Source organism: Xiphias gladius, chromosome 3, assembly GCF_016859285.1.
Source record: "Xiphias gladius isolate SHS-SW01 ecotype Sanya breed wild chromosome 3, ASM1685928v1, whole genome shotgun sequence".
Taxonomy (NCBI): Eukaryota; Metazoa; Chordata; class Actinopteri; order Istiophoriformes; family Xiphiidae; genus Xiphias; species Xiphias gladius.
In genome coordinates, this window is record NC_053402.1 from 24596195 (window position 1) to 24621946 (window position 25752).

At 42.6% G+C, this 25752-nt stretch overlaps 1 protein-coding gene across 4 annotated transcripts; it reads left to right on the forward strand.

Annotated features, from left to right (window-relative positions):
* LOC120786453 (serine/threonine-protein kinase TAO2-like) lies at nt 1–22797 on the forward strand. Of its 4 annotated transcripts, none has more exons than XM_040121915.1 (20): nt 1–528; nt 6015–6155; nt 9019–9090; nt 9226–9327; nt 9844–9889; nt 10964–11060; nt 12072–12185; nt 12664–12755; nt 12865–12958; nt 13669–13750; nt 13884–14081; nt 15663–15872; nt 15991–16119; nt 16539–16775; nt 17317–17445; nt 18630–18833; nt 19024–19263; nt 19468–19689; nt 20641–20823; nt 21702–22797. In XM_040121915.1, exons 2-20 carry the CDS (start codon nt 6024–6026, stop codon nt 22587–22589), a joined length of 3471 nt encoding a protein of 1156 aa, XP_039977849.1. In that variant the 5' UTR covers nt 1–528; nt 6015–6023; the 3' UTR covers nt 22590–22797. The 4 variants fall into 4 exon arrangements, with proteins under 4 accessions (XP_039977849.1, XP_039977858.1, XP_039977868.1 ...); XM_040121924.1 differs by having other exon boundaries at nt 19468–19680; XM_040121934.1 differs by having other exon boundaries at nt 13884–14054.
* The last annotated feature ends 2955 nt before the right edge of the window (nt 22798–25752 follow it).

Consider the following 25752-nt stretch of genomic DNA (forward strand, 5'->3'; position numbering starts at 1 on the left):
ACGGAACAACCAGTTTCCGGTCAACACTTGAGTCCCGCCCCACCAGTCTGTGCCATCTTGTATTTAGCTAGAACAAAAACGGTTTGAGAAACAAGTCCAGCCTCAGGATGGGGCGCAGAGTTTGAGACCAATTTTATGACTATATTTTAAAAATATTTGGTGTGAATGGACAATATGCTTGGAATCGGGGCACCGCGGAGAAAAGCCAGCCACACCCCGCAGGACAGCTAATGTTAACGGTAGCTTCAAGCTGATAAAGCTAAGCTAGCCAATTAGCTAAGGGCTAGTAACCCAGTAACGTTAGAGAGACAACCGGGGAGCTTAAAGTTTTTATTTCAGACAGCGTGATTTTGAAACCGTTAATTAATTTCACTGTTGCTCTGAAATCGGGAGGGACCTCAGTGGGAATGGACCGAACGTCGGTTTGATTATCTGCTGAGAAGAAACCCGGGCTATGAGGATAGAGGCTCGTTAGCTCTGCTGCTAACAGTTGTTTTTCGGTCCAGAGCGGAACCACAATAAGCCGCGGTAAGTAACGCTACATTAGCTTAGCTACCCGGCTAGCTTCAGACCTAGCTAACCCAGTTAGCTGTTCCAGAGGTTTTTCAAACTTGGGTCCGGGGACGCCCAATGGTCTTTGATTTATTTTCAGAGGCCTTGAGTAATACGAGAAACAGTTTAAATTTACTACAGCTGACCGTTAGCTTCCAGCTCATCCGCGATGGGTGGTTTTGTTTTAATTTATTCATTTGTTCGGCCGAATTTAACGTTTTTGCTCTGCATGCCGAGCAGACCGTTAAGATGCACAATTGAGCGAGAATTCGGCAACAGAAAGCTTATTTGGGACAGACGTGATCAAACAGGGTGCTGTGGTTCTGTTCATCACCTCTGCGAAAACCCAGTAATGTTAACATCAGGGCTGCAGCCAACGATTATTTTCCTTAAAATCAATCTGCAGATTAGTTTTCCGATTAATTCGTTTAGTCTGACTACATCAAAAAATTTGCTGACCTGAAGATTACGTCTCCAAATCCCCCCTTCTTTTCTTCTTCTTTTTTTTTTTGTTCGACCAAAAGTTGCAAAACCCCCAAATAAGCAGTCAGCAATGATATGTGATTGCTGACTGATGTGTGCTAAAGGAAAGAAGGAAGTTTTCTCCTTCGAGAGGCTGAAATCAGCAAGTAAGGATCAGTTTTCACAATGTTTGCTTGAAAAATCAATCTAAATTGTTTTTGTTTTTTTTGTTTTGTTTTTTTCAATCAATCAAGGGATCGTTTCAGCTCTAGTTAACATTATCTGCTGTCATGTAGGATTACCTTCTCCCACATCAACATTTTATCACCATATGCCAACGATATCAAAATCGCCCAACCTGACAAATAAACAACATAGTTTTTATGTGATGCGGCGAGTTGTATCGAGGAGGACTGAATCCTGGATTTAAATGTCTGTCTTTAACCAGAACAGACAAAATTTCAGCCTTGTGAAAATGTGACCAGTTGGGCTGCTGAGAGACATGATGTTACAGGCCAAAGTGTTTGTTACCAGCTGGATCACAGAGATTTCTGTCGATCAGGTATTTATCAGTCTGGGCTGGAGGCCATTCAGTGTTGCAGTGTCCAAACAAATCTAACTTAATAGATTAGAGGTTTCCGTTTTTAAGGCAGAGGTTGATGTGACGCTTTAAACTTAAATCAAAGCCACACATCTTGAGTGTCCTTATTTCCCCCTTAATAACTTTGGAGAGATTCAGCTTTATTTAAAGTCTGTGTGGCTTGGGAGGCTTTGCATCGAATCACAAAAAAGCGTTAGTTTTTCAGTTTGTGTGCTCCCATTGCTATGAGTAGTTTGGAATTTGCAATATTACAGTTCAGTTTACATATATTCATTGCCATAAGTGATGCAGTTTGAGTACGTTTCAGTGTTTATTCTGCAATATGAGCTTTTCCTAAAAGTTCGGACCACGCCTAGTGAAAATTGTTGATCCCTCGTTGCCTGTGATTCAGCCTTTTGTGTTTTTATTTTTTTAAGTGAGAAATCGCCCCGAGTTAGTTTTTGGAGGTGTTTAATGGTTCTAATAAATGCATTTATACGCGCCTCGTGTAAGTCTTACACACTCACAACAACGGGCTTCTTTCATGTCAAACGTTTTCCAAGTCGGGGCTGAGTTCAGCCATGTGATCTTGGTCATCTGGCACCACTGACACACCAAATTTCACGTCATCCTTTATGTTTAAAAAGAACTGTCTGGGGCTCTGTTTCCTTTTTCCCCTCTCTGTTTTTTGGTGCTGCTTATGCTGTCTTTAAATTTAACTTGATTGAACTTGTGTGAGTTTGTTTTTTCCACGTAGGAAGTTGAGGAAACTTGCTTCCCCACTTCTGTGTGTTTAAACTTGCAAGAACAACCCTGTTCCTTGGAAAATGACAAAAATAGATACCACAAGACATCGTCTCATTTGAAAATGGTGAATGATTTGGTGGTTTTTGCATTTCAGCATGAAGCTTGGGGATCAGAAGACAGTAGACAACAATAGTGACAGTATATGTCCCAATACATGAACTTGGGCTTTCAGAAAATTTCCATTTAGTCATGAATACCACAATATCAGAGTCAATTATATGGACTCTTAATATGGTTAACATGACCCCATTTGAAGGTTGCAATTATTTCCGTGGCATACTACCATTTTATTGTGAAAATTTATATTGTAGCGTGATTGAAAATGTGAAAGGGAATTTACATGATAAAAGCCCAGGCCAGATCTGAACCAATAACATCACAGTTACAGTGTAAACTTCATGTAATTAGGATGCCCCATTTCTTTCTCTAATCTGGAAAAATTTGCTGTTCTTTCTGTACATTACAGTCTTTCACCTTTTTCAGATTGGTTGTTTTTCTCCTGGCTGTATACAGTAGCTGCAGGCGCCTGCTTCTTTGCCGTGGATGGAACACCATCAGGCCACAGAGTGCCACTTAATATATAAATGGAAATTGGTTCACTGTGTTTTGAAGGAATGTTGGGTCGGGGGGGTGGGAGGGTGGGAATCTGTCTCCTCGTCTAGCACAGATTTACAAGCGCGTTTAGATGGCAGTGCTTTATAAGGAACAAGCCTTACAGTACTGCATTAAACAGGAACCCTTAGGCCGTGCTTTCATGCATTTACCAGATCACAGAGGCCTTGTTATGTTGTCGGCTCTCCTCGGGGCTCCAGCTGACACCCAAGGATGAGCATCCACATCGACCCCATTGTAAAATCATGTTGCATTTGTCAGTGAGCACTGGGATTATATTCAATCGGCTGATTTAGTCAGATGATTTGATTTGAAGCTCAGCTTGGCTCATCTTTGGATTTTCAATTATTTATTTATACCAATCTTTGATTTGAGTTGGACCGTCATGGTGAAGAGCTGTAATGCTGTCAGTTTAGCTTTCTGCTGCTCTGTGATCTCCAGATGCATTAGACAACACAAGTGTCATGCATGTAATTTAATCTATGTAAAGACTTATTTTCTTCTTTTTGCCCCGCTGGCGAGCTGTTTATTTTAGAGTTGCAGTGTTTATTCAATTAACTGATCGTCAAAAAATTAATCTACAATTATTTCGATAATTGGTTAATCATGTTAGTAATTTTTCGAGCCAAAAATGGCAAATATTTCATAGTTCTAGTTTCTCAAATGTTAGGTTATCATGCTTTTCTTTGTCATACTTGAGATTAAATGGAACATTTTTGGTTTTGGACTGTTGGTCGCTATTTGCGGTAATTTTTAATTATTTTTTTTTAATTTAGTACAAAAGGATTCTCTAGGCATTTGCCTGCACTCTGTCCTCCTTGGGAACAATTGAAAAAATACACTTGCGCTCAGAAAAAGCACTATATGGACAAAGTGATTTTTCTCACGGTTCCTCCTCACCCTGAAATCAACTGATGTCACCCTGTTCTTGTCCTGTACAACACATATTAGAGTAAACATAGTTGGTTAAACGAGATTAATTAATACATTTCTGTCAGAAAATACAAAATCCTTTTTAAATAATTATCTTGATAGTAAAGTTTAGTAACATCATGAGGTCAGTATTAGATAGCTTTCTTTCTAAAATTTGCATTTAGAGCCGAAACAATTATTTGATTGAGAAAATTAGTGGGTAACACTCTTGAGAATCAATCATTTTAAAGTAGTTTTTCAAGCAAGCATGAGGAACACTTCACTGGTTCCAGCATCTTAAATGTGCTCTTGTCTGTTTTCTGTGTTAAACTGAATATCTTTGTGTTTTGCACCGTTGGTTAGACTAAACAAGCAATTTTAATATGACAACTTCTGTCCTGGGAAATTATATTGGGTATCTTTAGTAACATTTTGATTGTTTATATTTGAGGTGAAATGATTGGTCATTTAATCCATGATCTGCCTTATACCTGCCTTATACCTTATAAATACCATTGTAAGCTGAGCACCATTGGTTTTTGGACCGTTGGGTGAATATAACAAGATGTAAATTTTGGTTATTGGAAATAAAACCGACTTTTTTTTCACTACATTCCCACATTTTATAGACAAAATGAGTCATCGATTAATCAGGGCAAGAACTGATGGTTAAATCTATAATAAAAGTAATCATTAGTTGCAGATGTATTACTTGTATTTGTCAGGTCTTTCAGCCCTTCTGTACTAGTATATTTTAAACAAAATACCCAATGTTTGTATTAATTACAGTTTTATCTAAATATGGATTAAGTATAGTATCAGCTCCCTTTTTTGACAGATCTGTCATTATATTTTTCATTTTTAATACACAAAGAGACACACAATATTAGCAGTTAGACTCAATGAAATCGAAAAGCTGTCTGTTGCTGTGTGTTCTTATTTTGGAAGCTGTTTTCATAACGTTCACATTATTTATGCATTTGACGTCACAAGTTCCAGGACAAACTGAACAGTTAATAATTGAAATCCATTCATGTTGAAGTGCACTTTGTGAAAACCAGCTGCCATTTTGTTTCCCCCACATCAGTACTCCCTCTCTGCTGTTGATGTCACTCTTTTCTCTGCATTGTTTCTCTGTTTGTAACTCACTCTCGCCAGTTTTTCAGGGCTCTCGCGGGTAAACATCCTGGTTTCCTCTGTAACTGTTGGCCTTCTTCATGTCATAGCTTGTCAGAAATAACTGTCCGAGGCTGATCAACTGTGGGAACAGCTGTTTTTCTAGCACCATAGAGGTGTCGCGCCAAAAGCAGGCAGTCATTACATACCTGACATATTACAGAATTTTTGAGACAAGGAGTGTAATGGAAGCTAATCAAGTTTCTGTTTTGATGCACATGTGGGGATTTTGCAAATGGGTCACTTTACAAGAGTACAAGAATGAATTTTCCAGCATGTCTGCCCGTCTGAAGTGGAAAACAAGACGCGTCACAACCTTCATGGGCACAAAGTCCATGATCCAAATTTGAATCAAAGGATAGTCCCTCCACCAACATTTAAAAGGCAGGACAGGAATGTGCTGCGATCTGCAATTTTCAGTCAATAGATTGGCAGTTGTTTGAACACATCAATCAAAATGATTAACATTTGCCGATATTTTCAGGTATGGTGTGATGTCTTCATAAAGCTCATTTTGTCTGAGCAGCAGTTCAAAAGTTATAGAAATGCGATGAATTGTGATGTGAAACAAAGAAAAACAGAAACATTTGAGATTTCAGAAACTAGAAACGCTACATGTTCAGTATTTTAGCTTGACAAATTTCTTAAACAATTGATTGAATATCAAAATTGTTACTGGTTAGTTTTGTTGATTGATTAATTGTTACAGCTCCAGTGAAAAATCTTACAGGCCGGGCTTCAAATGCATCAGGAAAGAAGCAAATTTTGAAGTGTTGATTACTAAAACCACACCAAAACAAGCTCTCGGTATTACAACAGAGACCTGGATGTTGTCTCCTGGTTTTGATCCTGCGCATTTCCACATATCACAGCAGTCTCCCAGTATTAACCTGTGGCCTCTCCTGTTTCCCAGGCCCTGGCCATGCCCTCGAGTGCACGGGCGGGCAATCTGAAAGACCCGGAGGTGGCAGATCTCTTCTGCAAAGATGACCCGGAGAAGCTGTTTGCTGACCTCCGCGAGATCGGCCACGGCAGCTTCGGAGCAGTGTATTTTGTGAGTATGACATCGCCTTTTGGCAGTAATCGCAGTAATTCAGAGTGATCTGTGAACTTGATACAGTCTAATAATCAGACTGTATCAGCCTTTCTTCCCACTTCTTCCATTCAGCCTGACATTGTCTTCATGTCAATTTTGTGTGTAAAGCCAGGAGAGACTGGCATCATATTCAATCGACAGGAAACGGTGTAAGCAGTGACAATTAACAGCTATTTTAAGGTTTTTCACGACCAAATTTTAGAGTTGAGGAGCGGTTTGTGGTGTGTAAGTAAGACGTGCCGTCGACTCCACTAGAAATGGAGAGTTTAAGGTGGTCATCACAGAGAAGGAGACCTGATACCTTTTTAAAAACGGGGATAATGGTGCACATTTTGAGACAGAATTGCAAACGCTGGCTCCTGTCTCACCTCCACACAGCTGACCAATCGCAGCATGATGTGGATGTTAACGTGGGGTCATTGTTTTCAGAAAGTTACAGAGATGGTTTGATACAGGGGACCCCCCCAATCCAACGTCACTAAGGTGTGTGGGAAGGGGTTTCTAAGCTATCTGACGAGCAGTTTGGACAGAGTATAAAGGCCATTCGAAGCTATTCGACTGTCCAAGAAGAAGCTGCGATGGAGTGTGTTGGCAGCTTCAGCCAATTTTGTGTGTAAAGGGGGGGGTATTTTGTTTAAGTCAGTTGATTCAGTAGAAATTTACGTATTCATCCTACTGGTGCAATTTTCAGTCAACAGAAAGCTATGGTAGTGTTTGCGAAAAACGGTAAATGTAATGTTGTGCCCTTCAGAAGAATCGTAGAATTTAACAACTGTTACGGAACTGCTGTTTTGTCGGCGTTGCCACGTTTCTGTCTGTATTTCATAGATGTAGCTAGGTAAAAACATGAGGTTGACATTCTTAACCTCACCTACAAAGCTTTAATTGGTAAACTGTTTCTCCAGCTGTCGGAAACACCCGTAAATGAGCAGAACAAAGCTGAAAAAATCCACTTGTTTGTAGGGAGTTTCCTGTTTTGTGTGTCAGTATAAAGCAACAAGATATTTTGCGTTCCTGCTGCTTGGTGCTGAGATTATGTAGCAGAAAATCATATAGTTAAAATCTTGATCTGATTTTTCAAGCACTTCCCTTGGAATTGCAAACTGAGCCCAGGAGGCCTGAGAGGTATCCACCTTTACTCAGTCGTATCTGCATTTGGTCGTTAATAAAGAAACTGTCAATCTGAAATGTTCCCCACCTAATTAAGAAAACAGTGGGAACACAACATGTGTATGTACGAAGATGTGCATCTCATTGTACCTGTAAAATAATCTTCAGGCTGTGCGGTAGACTAACACCTCCACAGTGTTCACTGCCACGCTGCATGTCTGAGTTTCAGAGGATCCTTAAAAGCCCATTAGAGATGTGCTGCAAAAATAGACGATGGGCATCAATTTGCATCCGTTTAAGTGGTTTATACTGTATTTTCCCCCACACTCAGTGTGTCCTTCAATGACCGCTGACAACATCAGTCAGGGATTAAAGCAACCTCATTTAGTGTTTAAAATGTTGTTTTTAAGAAGGTCGTACAAATCTACAGGCTTGTTTCAATATTTTAATACTATTTTCTAGGAATTATTCTCAGTAGAAACATTAATGATTCATCATTTAGTTGTTTACAGTCCGGGGTAGGACTCCACGTTGTCAGTGTCATCACAGAGCAACATGACTTTGTCTGGTGTCTGATAGCAGCATCCTCATTTGGGATTTAGGATTAAGCCCATTGGAGGATTAAACGTTTGAAATAGCTTTGTGACAATATAAGCATTTTATCCAAAAATAAATAATGTAGTTTGGTTCACAAATGGATCATTGTGTATGTCTTTGTTCTGGGCTCACTGAGTACCACCAAAAAAATTAACTTGCACCCTCTACTCTAGAAAAGACAACAGAAACATGTTTATCGGTTGCTGTGATCGAGGAAATACCAGATTTCGGATTACCGTCACTAATGGATGATGTTGAGCATTTAAAGAGGTGAAGCCTATTGTTCACGTTGTTAGGTTGCCCTGACTCAAACAGAATCTAAAGGAAAATCCCATAATAGAGGTAACTGGTTCTCATGTGATGGTGCCCTTGTTCTGTACTTTGCAATAACAGATGAATACTGGGCCACAAAGATTATAGTGTTATTGTTAGTTCCCGTTCGTATTTACACACACCAGGTTAGTAACCAGGTTAAAGTTGTTTTTATCCAGTAAGCTCATTTCTTAAATGTAACCTAAATGAGAAACCCGGTTTCTGTAATCAGGGTAGGTGATTAGGGAAACCTGATTTCTCCAGGAGATTGCTGATTTCTTGAACATGTGTAAACATTTCTAATCAGCGTTTTACATCTACGCATGTGCAGCAGGTAAAAGGAGAGATCTTTACCTGTAGGGATACATCCTCTCATTCAACATAATTAATACTATTCAGCCAAAACCAAAACTTGTACGAAGTAACCTCTAGAAGTCACAATAACTCTGTTTCCATCCCTGAAAAATTGGCTGTTGTATGATAAATCTGGGCAGGGAAAGTGAAAGAAACAGCACCCTTCCTCATTACCACCACCGAGGTGCCTTAGAGCAAAGCCCTTAGCCACAACTGCTCCAGTGGAGCAGTTCAGGGGGAGCAGATCAGAACATGGTTGTACTTGTCGGCTTCAAGGTGTGACCTGTGTGAGGGGTGTTCCTGCAGAAGAGATCTTGGATCCCAGTGAAACTTTCCTGAATAAATAAAGGTTTAAAAAACAACTGTTACCTGTGTAACCTGTTTTCCCTGAGTAACGTGATTTCTTCGGTACGCTTGTCTAAATGTTTCTGTTTCTGTTGTCCCACAGGCCCGAGATGTGCGCAACAATGAGGTGGTGGCCATCAAGAAAATGTCGTACAGCGGCAAGCAGACAAACGAGGTGACAAACTAGAAAGAAATCAAAATTTCCTTGTAGATTTTAAAGTCCCTCCATCCCCATACTTTTTCTCAGTTTCTCTGGCAAAATGTTCTGAAAAATACCGGGTAAGGACTGAGTGTTTGTGTTCATGTGCAGAAATGGCAGGACATCATTAAAGAGGTGAAGTTTCTGCAGAAACTTCGCCACCCTAACACTATTGAGTACCGGGGATGTTACCTGAAAGAACACACAGCATGGGTAAGTTTTATGTCCATCAGTAAGTATTAGTGTCATTAGCCGTCAATTTCAAGCTCCACGATTCAAGGGGGGCGAAGCATGAAATCAGGCTTCGGAATCATACTTTGTTAGCATGCAAGTCGCACAGACATAATAGAAAAAGAAAATTCTGCTAAACGGCTTAGCTGCTACAGTTTTCAAGTGATATGCCAAACTCCGAGATTTGTGATATGCCTGTTTCCTTGGTCATTTTGGGGGTCATCTTCACAAATTTGAAATTTATTCCAGACCCTCGACTTTTTCCACATCTTGCGAGCGTAGTTGTAACTTGTAAGCCTGTCACGTGGTCACGCGTCACTGTCCCAGTCTCAGTCATTTGTGAAAGAGCAGATGTGCACACGAAGTATCTGGCAACCTCCGCATGACAGCATTTACATCTGTGTCGTTTGTTGCTGGGATGAAAATGAGAAATGTGTGTTCAAATAAATAATACATGTGTGTCTGCTGATCATCCTGTTTAAATTGTCTCTCCCCCAGCTGGTGATGGAGTACTGCCTCGGCTCGGCCTCAGACCTCCTTGAAGGTCAGTTGAATTGAGATTTTTATTTGAATGATCCAGTGTCGATTCTTAAAATTCCAATATCGATCTTTGCTATTCTGTCTTTTCTCAGGAAACACGTACATCTGTGCTAAATGTTGTGTGCGCGCAGTGGTTACTTGTTGTTAGTGGATCAGTCATGAATGCGTGATGTGTAAAACGTCCACTTTGTGAAAATGGAGTTATCACAGTGAGAACAAAAAGTTGATTTAAGTTACAAAGTAGCGTAGATGAGCCTTGGCCTGGAGCCAGGACAACTTGGTAAACTGGAGGACGTTCACTGACTCTGGACATGTACCAGAGGGACAGACTCAAAAAAGCCTCTGCAGGCTGATCTGGGCTCAGTTTGAGTTTGTCGAAGAGATATTATCTCTGGATACGAGAGTTGAGGCCCTGGAATCGGAGTGAACAGTGTGTGACTCTGCTTTAATCTGTCTGTCCCCGCTGGGGAGCGAACACCAGCTAACAGCTGTCTGCAGATCTCAGGGTGACGTCCTGTCAACTCAAGCAGAGCAGATGAATTAGTGAGCAGACTTTCAATTTCTGTCCTGTCTGTGCTCTCACTGATCATTACAGTGGACGTCTGTACTCAGCTGAAGCATCTGTTACTGACAGTCCACGTGTTAGCTGTATGGGACGGCATTTTTAAAAGAAATGAGTTGAGTTGTTGCTCAACTGTTTTGCATATGTAGACCCAATAATATAGACGTGTCATGTTTTAGTTGTGTATTTGCCACGGAAAATAAATCCCTGGTCCACAATTTCAAAATTGGGAAATGTGTATACGATTTAGCCTATAATGTGTTTTTATATTCGATGAAACGAGTGTTGCTCACTTGTTGAATGTAGAAGAAATTCCCGGGGTAAATTCTGAGAAGTGCTTCACGCAACATTAATATTTATCTGATGTGACTGAATCATCGGGAATCGAATCAAAACGAATCAATTCTGGACTCTGTGAATCGACACTAACTTTGGAGATCAGTGCTCATTTTTAAAGACATTATTATTTAACAGTCTCCTGTTGTTTGACTCTTCTTTTACTCTTTTTCTTTACAGTTCACAAAAAGCCGCTCCAGGAGGTTGAAATAGCTGCTATTACCCACGGTGCACTGCAGGGATTGGCATATCTTCATTCTCACAATATGATTCACAGGTAAAATCTTTTTCACTGTGTTGGATCCTCACATTTGAGCTTTTCTGGCAACAACACTTGAATATTTATTAGTATTATTTATCATAACAGTTTACAGCAACAAATCCTGGAAAATGCTTGTGTGTCAGGTGCCTCATGTTCAACGTTAAGATCGATATATCATTCCCAAGTTTTGGGTCTGTCTATATTCACCAGTGCGGTGCCTGTTCAAAACATGCTTGTTAGCTTTCACGAGAACCACTCATCCAAAAACCTTCACAGAAGTCGACGCTGCCCTTCCTTGGGTCCTCAACAATACACACGTGAAGTGTATCGGATTAGAATCAACAGTCACTGTTTCTAAACGTAGCTTTGTATTTCTGGTCTTCAGTTCCTTGTGCAGAATTATTGGTGTGATTTCAGGCAAATATACATAGAAACGTTCATCGGCAATCAATCAAACTTAGATTTTTTACAAATGCACATACACTCAGTTGTCATTTTATTAGGTACACCTAGCTAAAGCTAATGCAGTTCAATACAGCAGTCCTGTAATAGATCCTCCTTAATGAAGGTTATAATGTTTAGTTAGGGCTGAAATTGTTTTAGAGAAGTGTTGATTCAATTTTATGGCCGTTTTCGGAGGCTGCAGTTTGTGGTGCTGTTGAACTGCATTGTGTTATAATGAGAGTGGCTTTATTATTCCGTCCGCCCCAGGCTAAATAAGAGAAACGCCTCTTTGTAACACAGTACAGTAAATAGTCAACTGGCAGCAGAGTGTATATTGACAATGTTTTTTTACCAGACGGGTAGAACAAGTGTACATACATGCTACGACAAACTGAAATGATTGCCAGCCTCTACAATACAGTGTGAATAAGTTGACTTTGAGTTTCATTGTCCCTTGTCCCAGGGCTGTGAGACATCAAATTTAATTAAACAATGATATATCTATGTTTTAGAAAACTACAGGTGGCAAATTTGTGTATGTAATAATCCCTGTGAGCACTAAGGTGGGATCTTCTTTTGCAGGGACGTGAAAGCGGGCAACATCCTGCTAACGGAGCCTGGTCAGGTCAAACTCGGGGACTTTGGTTCTGCCTCAATCGTGGCTCCGGCCAACTCCTTCGTGGGGACTCCCTACTGGTGAGCGCTCAAATAAAACCTGGTGTCTTCGATACCAATTACATTTAATCAGTGAGCACAAACATGCAGAAACTGGCTGATACAGGGTGTTTACAGCATCATTCCACCTTCTTTAAAAATGTAATCTTATCCAGTCATCTGACTTCTTATCAGGCCCTAAATCCTAGTTTCCAAAAATGAGGGAAAAACCTGGCTGTGTGGTGAGATGATTTCCCCAGTTTCTGATAAAATTCCACTGTCATATCTTAGATAGTAGTGCAGCTGCCTGCCAGAGTTGGTCTTGTTTCAGTTTTATCTTGTTTTAAGAAAAAGACGGTTTTAAGGGCTGAATCTGACTACATGACATGTTGAATGTATTTAACATTTCGTGTGGTTGTGGGTACAACTAGAGTTAACAGAACAAGGCAGATTCGATGGCAGAACGCTGAGATTTTTCCATTTCCTCTATCATTGATCTCTGCTTTGCGTCTTGTTTTAGGATGGCTCCAGAGGTGATCTTGGCCATGGATGAGGGCCAGTACGATGGCAAGGTGGACGTCTGGTCGCTGGGCATCACCTGCATAGAGCTGGGTATGACCTGTGGATTCTTAGACGAGCACACACGTGTATATGCGGTTCAATCCGGACTTGAAAATATTTGACAGTAAAAATCTGGACTCTGTGCTCTTTCTTTCCACAGCTGAGAGGAAGCCCCCACTGTTCAATATGAATGCTATGAGTGCCTTATATCACATCGCTCAGAATGAAAGCCCCATCCTCCAGTCCAACCACTGGTGAGAACATCTCTTTGTCTCTTCCAGCCAATCTGTTCCTAGTTTAATTTCGGTGTGTGAACAGATTGTAACGTAACTTAAAAAATTGAGACCATCCCCGACTTTCGTGGTTTGTCTGTAACAGCCTTTGGACGGATTTCTATGTAAAGGACTTGCTAGTGCCTCGCCTCAGTGCCTCTCTTCCGCTCCCCCCTAGCTAGCGTTGGCTTTGAAATCGAGTCTGTCAACATCAACAAACAACCGGCTCCCAGCACAAAACAAAATGTTTGTTCTTCAGAACCTGTTGCTTTGTGTATGTTATGACCATTATCTCCAGTCTGACATTACTCATCCCACTCCTAATTTTTCCCTCTGTATTTAGTACCTTTACCTTTGGTATTTTAAGTACATTTTGCTGATAATACTAAGCTACTTTAACATTTTAAAAGCAAGACTTTTTTTTTTTTTTTTTTAACAGTGTAGCAAAATATCTGAGTACTTCTTCCGCCACTGGTCGTGACAGAGAGAAAACAATATTTAATAACTTTAAAATGTATGCTTTATTTTGGATAATGGGCTTAAAGAACTAAATATGAATGCATTTCTCTCCTCAGAGGACATGAAGGACTTTAGTGATTATTAGTGACCATGGCTGCGCTTTTACTCATTTCTCAAGCTTCTCCATGAGTCAATTTTATTCACTAATATGATGATCCCATATTTTTCTGCAGGTCTGATTCCTTCCGCAACTTTGTTGACTCTTGCCTACAGAAGATTCCCCAGGACCGGCCTACCTCGGACGTGCTGCTGAATGTGAGAACAAACAGAGCTAGGACCCAGTACCAGCTTATCAAAACATGCGTGAATAACATTAGTGTAACAACTGTTATGCAGTGTAATTGTGCTGATGTTCATCGGTCCTTTTCTTTTTTTTTTTCTTCTTTAGCATCGGTTCTTGTGCCGTGAGCGTCCGCTGACGGTGATCATGGACCTGATTGCACGAACCAAGGATGCAGTGCGGGAGCTGGACAACCTGCAGTACCGCAAGATGAAGAAGATCCTCTTCCAGGAGACTCAGCAGAACGGCCCTGTGTCCGAAGGAGGAGAGGATGAGGAGGTGAGGAACTGGAGCAGGAATAAGTCTGTAAGTGTTTTTCCACCAGACGTTCTAGGAACTTTCCCAAGAACCAATGCCCAGGAACTTTCCTGGTGGTAAAATCCAGCACAATGGGATTTCTGATTCCACAACTTGGGAAGATTAACAATACTACCCCACTGACGTAGCAAAAGTGCGACAGTCAGCTTTCACATCATTTGTACAAAACAAAGCCTGGACTTGGTTGTCGGGCCATCTGTCGTTAAATCTCATGGCTGCTCCGTCCTGATTATCTTCAGCCATGAACTGCAAGCATAACAATGTGTTTGCAGCTGTGGATTGTTTAGAAATGCCAGATGGATAACAGTGTTCCAGAAAACACCAGTGTACAGGATTTTCCCTACCATTATAAGACTTAGGTGCTGGGTCTAAACTGAATGAATGGAAACAACTATGCTGAGAGTTCTCTGGAGAGAGAGGATATCGTATTGGCTCTGATATAAGACAGTTTGTTTTTTTTCTGAAACTTGGGTTTAAAAAGTGGGAATTGCCCTGTATTTCAGGACTAGACAGTTACATGTTCATTCATTACAACAGATATTCTTTTTAAACGGAGAGAGTACCGGTGTAATCATCGTCTTTTACAGAGTGTTGCATTATGGGTTATTTGTAGCCTCGGTATGTTGCCAGACTACTGAGTTTTTTCCAGTCCATCTATAGTGAGTCTCTGAGTTAATCAGCCTTAAAAATGCTTCTTTTTTATTTATTTTTTTAGTGCAGTTCAACCTGCAGGAGTTTCTGTAGAATGGTGTAACATGTTGTGTCGCCACAAACGAAATAAATTCATGATGTGTGAAAACGAGTTCTTAGCGTCTCCCGACATCTTCGCTGCAGAAATGAACCAGGGAGAAAATCTGTCAAACAGCCAAGAATCACATCCCTCACCGATGATGAGCTCAGAAAGACTGAAGTCTAAAAATTGTGAACTGTCAGAGAAAATGATTATGTGAGAGAAATGAGGGTGAGAGAGGAATCGACTGGCTGCAGTAACTCAGTCACCCGACTATGGGCCACTGGGAAAGTGATCTGTCTACAGACGTCCAAATGAAATGACCCAGCCAAACACTGTTACGTTGTCAGATGGCTACGGGAGGATGAGAAAATCGCAGTCCAAATCTGTTCACGACAAGTCTCGTGTTACCAAGGTTATTTTGTTTGGAGCACATCTCCCCAGAACTTAATTTAGACCCTGGCTCCTCCCATGGAAAAGCAGGCAGAGGAACTGAGCGCCTCAGGGGTACCTGTTCCCCAGGGAAAGTGGGCCCAGGGAGATGGAATAGAGGGAGGAGAGAATGGGTGGAGCACGAGGGGGAGGAAGGAGGAAATATCGAGAACAAGGAGAGGTGATGGTCAGATTCTAAGACTAGAGACTAGAGAGAGAGGAAATGGGACTAGAACATGAAGACACACAGGGAGGCTCCCATGTCCACGTATTTTTGCATCTTCAGCTAAACAAAAATTATAACTTGAAGGCCGTATTACCCTTTTAAAAAATAAAAAAATGATATAAAAATAAATAATATAATGCTAAATCAGGTTTGCTTGTCTGTATGTTTGTGTCTGTGTCAGGAGGTGGAGCAGTACCTGCTGCAGACAGGTACAGTCAACAGCATGGAGAGCTCCCAGTCAGTTCCCAGTATGTCCATCTCAGCCAGTTCTCAGAGCAGCTCAGTTAACAGCCTGGCGGACGCCTCTGATGACAGCAGCAGTGAGATGGCCATGATGCAGGAGGGCGAGCACACCGTCACCTCCAACAGCTCCATCATCCACCGGCCCACGGTAAACACCAGCTTCAGCCAGGACCGACTAATTGAATAGTTTAAATTAGTCAGCCCATTTGTTGTCCAAGATTAAAAGTGTCTGACCTTTTCCCTACCATCCTCCTCCTCCTCCTCAGGGTCAGGATAACATCTATGACGACCCTTACCAGCCTGAGATGGACCAACCCCAGGTTCCCTCAGCTGGACGCCGTCGAGCCTACTATCGCAACCGTGACCACTTTGCCACAATCCGAACTGCTTCCTTGGTAAGTTTACTCAGCAGGGCCTCATCCCCCTTGCAGCTTCGACCGTGGTGTAGTGTGCTGTCAACTCAGTGAGCATACAAACCCAACCACTATTTCATGGTTTAAGGGCAGATGACCATGACTTCATTTGTGTATTTTATTGATTTTTCTAGTTTCTCTTTCCCTAGTACACTGTCACTCAAAGCTGTCATGTGTAGCTGACAGCTGTGATGTTATAGTCCTGATGCTTTTTAAGATAGGTCCAGATTCCAAAACAGATACCTTCATGCTGCAGCTCTTGGACATCTGTGTACCGTATACCGGCTATTACAGCAGGTGTAGCAGGTTTCATATCTGCTTTCTCAGACCTCTGCTGGACAGCTGATTCACTCCTATTCTCAAACATCGGTGTTGATCTTTTTCTTATCTCTGTCCTCCAGGTGACCCGTCAGATCCAGGAACACGAGCAGGGCTCAGCGCTGCGAGAGCAGATGTCCGGATACAAGCGAATGAGGCGGCAGCACCAGAAGCAGCTGATGGGGCTGGAGAACAAGCTGAAGGCGGAGATGGATGAGCACCAGCTGAAGCTGGACAAAGAACTGGAGAACCAGAGGAACAGCTTCTCCACCGAGGCCGACAAGCTGTCCAAGAAGCACCAGGCCATCCTGGAGAAAGAGGTGACAGACTGAGACACGGTTCAATATGTCAGCAGACTCAGCATATTCACACCAGTACCCTGTTTACCTGAAAACCCTGTTCACATGGTTTCTCTTAAGTACAGTTGTTTTGTAAATGCAGAATTCAAATGTTTTGACTTTGGTAGAGTCTGGTGATATTCTAACGTTTAAAAATGAGGCTATATATTTGTAACATGTTCTGAAGTTTTACAGCCAATGTTGACCAACACATTTTTGGTTTTGGTCTTTTCATCGGATTTGTTGCCAGTAAGAGACTATCGCCAGCCTTATCCATTAAAATTACATGTTGTCTAATCCACACCTGAAGGACGTGTGTAGGAGAATGAGATCTTGTTGAGAAGTACTGTACTCTCCCATTTTGGTTTATAGATTTTCATCCAGCACAGACTAAGGTTTAACTTAACACCCAAAGGTGTTGAGTTTATAATGATGTAAAACTGAAAAAACAGCAAATCCTCTCATTAGAGTGCCTGGAAGCGGCATTAAATGACAAAAACTGGCCTCTTTACGTGTCCTGCAGACAAAAGCAGCTCTGGCAGAGGAGAAGAAGTTCCAGCAGCACATACTGGGCCAGCAGAAGAAGGAACTGACCAGTTTACTGGAGTCGCAGAAACGCCAGTATCGCCAACGCAAGGAGCAGCTGAAAGAGGTATGAGGTCACACTAAACCAACAATCCACATATCCAGATACCACTGTTGATGCTGGACGATGCTTTCCAAAGCAGAGCGCGCTGTGTTACATGTTACTGACTTTATGGCATTGAAAGGCAGCATTTACGTACAGAGGGTTGTGCACTACTGGCAGGGTTAACGATTTAACCCCCGGCTTCTCCTGTCCACATATTAAAGTGTCCTCGAGCACGACACTAAACCCCAGTTGCTCCCAGTGTTTAGGTGAAAGTTAAAGTGCCTTGCGTAGACTTGTAGCTCGCTGCCATCGGTGTGAATCAGAGACACATTGCAAAGTACTTTGGGCAAAATCTTTTACATAAATGTAGTCAATTTAACAACTTTAATCTGGGTCAGACAAAAATAGCACAGTGTAGAAGGGCATTAGAAAGAAATCTGTTTTTGTTTTTTTTTTTTAAGTATTTTTTGCCATCTCACCCAGAATCAAATGAGTTTGATGTCATAAATGGGTCCGAGGGGAGGCTAATGGCCTAGCTCCATCAAAGTGAAAGATATACCTTCCAACAACTCCAAGGATTCGATGTGACATTATTTGTATTGTCCAAATTATTGAGCTGTTCCTCTAAGTAGCTGCTAACCCATGTAACAAATCTCCTTGGGTTTGGAAGACATGCGTGTTGATGCGGGATTTTACAAATTAATTCAACAAATACAGGTATCTGCTGTCAAAAATAAAAATAACATGGCTACATACTAAAACACATAGTTACAGGATATTCTCATAGTATTAACCTATGTTGAACATTACTCTTCTATCCTCAGCAACTATCAGACTACCAACACCTGTGTTTTTAGGGGTGTGGTCTCCCGGTCGATATGCTCTCATCTGACCAAATTCTCATTGGTCGGACAGTTGCCCTTGTTACTTTCATAAGCGGGCGAGCACTACATCAATAGCCTTCCAGGATTAATCCATTATTTCTTGCAGCGGTGGGAGGGACAGTCCACCTGTCTGTGTCTGACTCAAGAATTCATACACAAATTGGGATAAAATACACTTAATATCTTTATTATTAAATTATTTCAGTCTTCACTACATAAGATTCTAGACAGACATGGATGTAAACTGCAACTTGACTGGTTGACAGAGGCAAACAACCACGGGGAGGTAAATTCTAGTTTTCCTTGTCCTGCGCTAAACAGGAGCTGAGCGAGAACCAGTCGACTCCGAAGCGTGAGAAGCAGGAGTGGTTGATCCGTCAGAAGGAGTGTTTGCAGCAGATGCAGGCGGAGGAGGAGGCCAGCCTGCTCAGGAGGCAGAGGCAGTACTACGAGCTGCAGTGTCGGCAGTACAAGAGGAAGATGCTGCTGGCTCGCCACAACCTGGAACAGGACCTGCTCAGAGAGGTACAACAGAGCGTGCTCAGAGCTGAAATTCACCCCGAATCTCCTCAGGGTTAAAAAAAAACTGGAGATGTACTTCACTCATCTGAGACAGTTTTTTTTTGAGTGGTTTTCTCTTTTCTCTCTGACTGAATTTAAAAACAAAACAAAAAAAAAAAAAACTCTGTCTGACTTGTGTCTCGTCCCCCACCAGGACCTGAACAAGAAGCAGACCCAGAAGGATCTGGAGTGCGCCATGCTGCTGCGACACCACGAGTCCACCCAGGAGCTGGAGTTCAGGCAGCTGAGCTCGGTGCAACGAACTCGGGCCGAACTGATCCGAACACAACACCAGACTGAACTGACCAACCAGATGGAGTACAACAAGCGTCGCGAACAAGAGCTAAGACAGAAACACGCCATGGAGGTCCGCCAGCAGCCCAAGAGCCTCAAGGTACGAAGGGACTGTGATCGAACCAGAACTGAAAAGAATTCACTTCAGTCCTCAGATTTCTGACCTTATAATCAATCAAAGATAATGTTATGATCAAAGTTATGATCAAATCGTTAAAATAAAATGTCAATACCCCCCAAAGTTAAGGTTTTTTTTTTTTTTTTTTTTTTTTTCTAATGTGATTTTTCTAACTCCTTGTTCCAGTCCAAAGAGCTGCAGATTAAGCGTCAGTTCCAGGAGACCTGTAAGATCCAGACTCGTCAGTACAAAGCCCTGAGGAACCACCTGCTGGAGAGCACTCCGAAATCCGACCACAAAGCCGTCCTCAAACGCCTCAAAGAGGAGCAAACACGTAAGCTGGCCATCCTGGCCGAGCAGTACGACCACTCCATCAACGACATGCTGTCCACACAGGCTGTGAGTAAGGCAAGGAAACCTCCGCGCACCTTCTACACCTGCACCTTTTCACAGCATCAGCGCCGCCTCAGTGTGTTGATCAGAACGAAGCTGGGAGAAAAATAAGAATCGAATCATGAACTGGGGCTACAACTAATGATTTTTTTTTCATTGAGTAATCCATCAATTATTGTTATGATTAATAGTTATAGATAATTAAATGGCTGAAAATGAAATTAGAATAGTGGTAAATGCCCATCGCAAGTTCAAACATTTAATTTACGTTGCTATAAAAGAGAGTAAAGCCGCATATCCTTATATTTAAGAAGCTGCAAACAAATTTTTTGTTTTTGTTTTATTTTTCCTTGATAAAGGTCTTAAAGGAATAATCAGTTATCAGACTTGTTGCCGATTGATTTTCTGTCCGTTGACTAGTTGATTAATTGTTTCAGATCTAAAATGACGCATGTCAGCGTCAGCAGCTGGTAGATCAACAAAAGGCACCAACTTTTGGATCAGGCTTTAATTGTTTCATGCTCATTCTAATTCTCTAAATCTGTAAATTAACAGGTATGTTACGCACAGCTCGGTGTAATAAATTATCTCTAAGCAAAGCAAGACGTTCTGAAACCAGTGAAAGGACAAACATAAGACAGTAAGATACCAAAGTGACAACAGCAGCAGCAGCGTTAGAGTTTGCATTTTTCAGCCATATACACAACAGTAGTGCTGAATGAGTTCAGCGAATTTTTCACACAGTAACATTTCTGTCTTACTAAAAAAGGGAAGAAAGTAAAACCTGATCAAAATCAGGACCATCATAGTCATGCCAGGGAAAAGTAGTTCCAAAGATTTCTGCGCGTCAAATCTGATGGTCGCAGAGACATGTTGTCCTGCTGTTTTCATAATGGTTGTCGCGTCAGCACTCAGAACAGATTGTGCCCTACTGATACCGAGGCTCGTCCCTGTTTGTCCCCGCAGCTGCGGCTGGATGAGACCCAGGAGGCGGAGTACCAGGTGCTGCGGATGCAGCTGCAGCAGGAGCTGGAGCTGCTGAACGCCTATCAAAGCAAGATCAAGATCCACACCGACACCCAGCACGAACGAGAGGCGAAGGACCTGGAGCAGCGGGTGTCCATCCGCCGAGCGCTGCTGGAGCAAAGGGTAAGAATTCCTGCAAGCTAGTTCACATTGTGACTCTGTTACACTGGGCTTAACCCAGACACAACACTGTCCTATAACTTTTAAGTGTTTTATAATGGTTGACTGCTGGTTTACTGCTTGTCTGGCTGGATAAAAACTCAGTAGCCAACTAGGTGAGGGTAAGTGTAGGTCAGTGTTGGACAGCAAATGCCCAGTTTGGCCATGTCCACACTAAAGCCCCGTTTCCATTGCGGAAGCATAATGACCCATAACACGAACTTTTAAAAACTTTGGGTTCCAGGTTCTGCCTTGTGTCTCCACCGTATTGTACAAAACAAAAGTGTTTCAGATGAACACGACCAAAAGGTGACAATGCGACTCACTGCACTGTGACTGACAACGGAGGAAGAAGTGGGGCTACTCTTCATTTTCTTTTCTCTTTCTATTTAACGACTCGTACGTCAGAGCCTTTTTAAATGAATTGTTTTACGTGTGTACAGTGAAGTGGCTCTTGACATGCAGCCTCTCTGCCAATTATTATGTATGCAAAACGGTATCCGTTGTGGCACGAGCGATCACAATTGACAGCACAACCGGCAACCCATGAAAGTACACGAAACTTGGATTTAGTCTCACCTCCTGAGCAGTGCTCAAATTTAATGTAAGGAGCTCTTCTCCAAAAAGAGCAGAGAACAGTGAAAACCAGAGCAGAACCCGTAACAATGGCTACACATTCAGTCAAGACATTTTACAGTTGTGTGCTTTTTTTGTTCTGGTTCCACCTGCCCTGTAAATAAAGTTTCCATTAATTGACAGTTTGATTAATTGACTAATCGTTTCAGCTCTAGAAACTTTGTTGTTGTGGTGAATCCATTGCTAATGTCTCTGGTTTCTGTCAGATCGAGGAGGAGATGCTGTCTCTGCAGAACGAGCGTTCAGAGAGAATCCGGACTCTGCTCGAGCGTCAGGCTCACGAGATCGAGGCCTTCGACTCGGAGAGCATGCGGCTCGGCTTCAGCAACATGGCGCTGACCGGGATCCCGGCCGAGGCCTTCAACCAGGGCTACCCGACCCCAAGCCCGTCGTCGGGGTCCAGCGGCTGGCCGTCACGGCCCGTCCCCCGCTCGGGCAGCCACTGGAGCCACAGCGTGCAGAACTCAGTGGCGACTCCGTCCTGGCGCAGTCAGAACCACGGCGGAGGAGGCTTCAGCCGCGCCGAGTCCATCAACTCCCCCCACGGCCTCGGCAGGGACAGCGAGCTGAACAAGAGCGGCAGGGGGCACCCCTCTTCCTCCTCCTCCTCCCACCACCACCACCACCACCAGCAGCACTACCTCCCCCAGCACTACCAACACCACCAGAGCACGCCGCAGCTCTACCGCGACGGCCACGACCGCGAAAGCCGGGAGCGCGACCGGGCCAGGGAGTGGGTGGGAGGAGGGGGCCACTACTCCCATCACTCCCAGGGCCACCACCACCTCTCCACCCACGCCTCCTCCCAGTCCCTGGCTCTGCTTCCACCGCCACCTCCACCTCCCCCCATCTCCCTCTCCACCTCCTCTCCTCCCTCCTCTGCCTCCTCCTCATCATCGTCACAGGGAGGCTACGGAGGCGGGGGCCTGAGCGTCAGGGGCCCCAGTCTGATGGCCCTCAGGAACAGCCCCCAGCCTCTGAGGAGGACGGCCTCAGGGGGGCCGGGGGGCAGCGGGGGGAGCGACGGAGGGCTCAGCCGGAGCACGTCGGTCACGTCTCACATTTCTAACGGCTCTCACCTCTCCTACTCATGAAACCGCCTGAGTTCTGCTCTCTGATCCGATCCGAGAGCGTCGTTCTGCTTCTGTAAAGAAGAGCAACCAACGGGGCTACAAGGAGTTTGAGCTCAATACAGAGGACAGAAGCAGAACTACACCCACTTCACACAGAGAGGTTAGTTTTAATTTTGGTGTGAAAAGGCTCCACAGAGCTGGAGCAAAGTAAAATTGATCGTTAAAAAAACAAAAACAAAAAACATACCCAGATATTTTAAGAGTAAATTTTAAGCTCTCCTTTCTTGAAGTGAAAAGAAAGAGAGGATGCCTTTTAGTGAGTCATAAGCAGCCGAGGGTTTATGATACAGAAACACACAAGTATTAAAAACCCTGAGGATCAGTAGTCGGGGGTGAGTTGCACAGTAATGGTGATGAAACAACGCAGTCCAAAAAAACGAGGCCAGACAAATAACACGTCCACGTGTGAAAATGAGCCATGGGTTTCCAAAATGAACGAGTCGAATCGAGTAAGATCCAAGAAAACACAAAAAAACCTTGAGTCTATTTGTTCAAACACATTGAATCCATTGCACAGTATTGACTTTGTAGTAAGTTGGTTTAACTGCAGGGGACGCGAGTCGCCTTTGGGACCTGTTTCTGGTTCAGGTTCGGGCCGAGACCTTCAGGTGTTCATTGTCAGAGCTGGTATAAGTTGAGGTGACGCTGAAATTGATGTTTTTTGGTTCTCAGTTTGTATCGAACTGAGCAACTGGCAACAGTTGTGGAGCTTCCACTTGGCTAGCGGTGCTTTAAAAACCACTGTAACTATGTAAATAACGGTAAATTGTAAACCCAGTTTTTGATTTCTAAGTGTTTCATACGTTCAGCGGGGTGGGGGATCGGGGAGAGCACAGCACAGGAGTCGACCAAGGGAAGAGTTCTTGAAAACATATTTCTTTTATTTGTAGTGATAAGATTCTGTATATGACAATAAAACAAAAAACAAAAAAAACACTGCCATCTTTTTGTTGGGTGGACCCAAGACAACTCTACCACTGCCCTTTAATCTTCTTAAAGGAACAGTCTGACATTTTGGGACATGCGCTTGTGTGTTGTCCTGACTAGAGTCAGAGGAGAAGATTGATGGATTACTCAGTTTGCTCAGTGGTCAGTACAGAAGTAGCTCCTTTTTTGTATTTTTTATTTTTTTCTCAAGCTTTGCACAAAGACTGGAAGCAGGAAAAAACGTTTAGCTTAGTCACCTTTACATGCTGTGTGTAACTGACAAGCACAGGAAAAAAGAACGAGACATTATAGTTTTACCAGCCAATTGCGAGTTACTCTGTCAGTTTATTAGGTACACCTGGCTAAAACTGATCCACTCTAATCCAACAGTCCTGTAATAAATCCCCTTCATGAAGGTTCTGATGTTCAGTTTGTGTTGAAGCGGTTTGAAAGAGGTGCTGATTCAACTGTGAGATCATTTCTGAGGATGTAGTTTGAGCTGCTGTTGAACCGCCTCACGTTGCACAGAGGTTTTGCTGTTACTTAACCTCCGCTCATTGATATAAAATAATAAACCAACACAGTACAGAAGAAAAAAAAAGGAAAGCAAAAACCTGCTGTGAGCAGTGACTACACGCTGCATTTCAAAGGTCCTGTCTTGATGAGGTTGTCAGCTTCACCTCTTCCACCTCTGAATAAAACCCAGGTTGGAGTGGGCCATAACATCCTCTATCAAAGGATATGTCATTTATTTCATATTGTGATATCAACATATAACATTTTCTGGAAAATCCCGTTTAATGGAAACTTAAGACAGGGATGTCTGTTTTTGGCTGGTCCAACAAATTAAATGCCTGACACTGATGCAGCAAATCCTCTAAAACTCCATTGCTGCCATAAAACAGCCCTGCTCGTTGATTCGCATCGTTTCCTAATGCAGAGGTTTTCAGCCTTTTTTCGTCTGATGAGCTCAAATACTTCCTTTGACAACTCCTGTTCCAAATCTGATTTCACACTTTTTTTGATATTTTTTATTATTATAAAGCCAGTGGATATTATAGAACACCTTTAACTATATAAAGTGGATATTTTTTTTACAGTAATTTTAAATACTACTTGGAGAAGCAACCACTAGACATTTCAGCCAGTTACCCGTTATTTTAGGCGACTTATCTCCGCTTCTCTGCTCACTTTGATCAGTTTCACTCGCTCACGATCGGAGCACATCTGTAAAGTGTAGACTCAGGTTTGTGCAGTCGGCTCCTCATCGTCGGTAGGTCATTGGTTACTGTGACAAAGAATATACTGAAGATCAGCGTCACACCAATATCTAATCCAATTAATGCATTTATTTTCCTCCTAAACACAAAAAAGTGGGAATGCGTATTACCACATCATTATTTCTGATTTTTCAAATACCCCTTGACAACTGCAGTAGTACACCTTGGTGTACACGTAGTCCCGGTCCCGGTTGGGAATCACTGACCTAATATACCCAGGGATGTTAAGCGGACAGATACAGCAGTTAAAAATATCATCTGACGGTAGATGAATTTATGTCGACTTCAGCTCTCCAAGGGGTTGATGGTTAACCTGCTGAAAGGATGCAACGTGATAGACTTGTTTCCTCCCTGCTCCCAGTTTTTTGTGCCAAACTAGACCGACCGAATCCAGGACTGTTCTCTGTACTGATCACGCAGACACGACGCCATCAGTCTTCTCGTCTCACTCGCCGCTGAAACGGCAAATGAGAAACTCTCCAAAATGTTGGAGTGTTCTTTTTTTTTTTTTTAAATGAGACGCTACCAGAGAGTATTGTTGAGTTAGCTGAAAGTGTGTGTCTGTCTGTATGGATGTGTCTGTCAGTGCGTGCGCAGCGCTGACAGCTTATCTGCACCTACACCTGTCTCCCCACGGTTTGTTCTGCATCTGTAGATAAGATGTACACGTGCATTACAAATTAGTACAATTCAGTGCATGGAACTTGTGTACAGACGGCATTTGTATGAATAACATGCACACTACCTATTTATATAAATGCTTATAAATGTAAGATACCTGTGTAAATGTAGCAGGTATGCTGAAGATTGTTCACTGTCCAAACACTTTTGACTTGCATTGTACTTACCAGTGTACATAGAAGCACTAACTCTGAGACTGTGTTAGAGTAATAATAATGATTATTTTGTCCCGTGAG

Bases quoted from the DNA above. Each gene is read 5' to 3' on its own strand.
- LOC120786453 (XM_040121915.1), top strand. From the start codon at position 6,024: ATGCCCTCGAGTGCACGGGCGGGCAATCTGAAAGACCCGGAGGTGGCA. The intron at 9,890-10,963 runs GTCAGTTGAATT...TTTTCTTTACAG, and splicing joins GGCCTCAGACCTCCTTGAAG to TTCACAAAAAGCCGCTCCAG. The intron at 19,690-20,640 runs GCAAGGAAACCT...TTGTCCCCGCAG, and splicing joins CCACACAGGCTGTGAGTAAG to CTGCGGCTGGATGAGACCCA.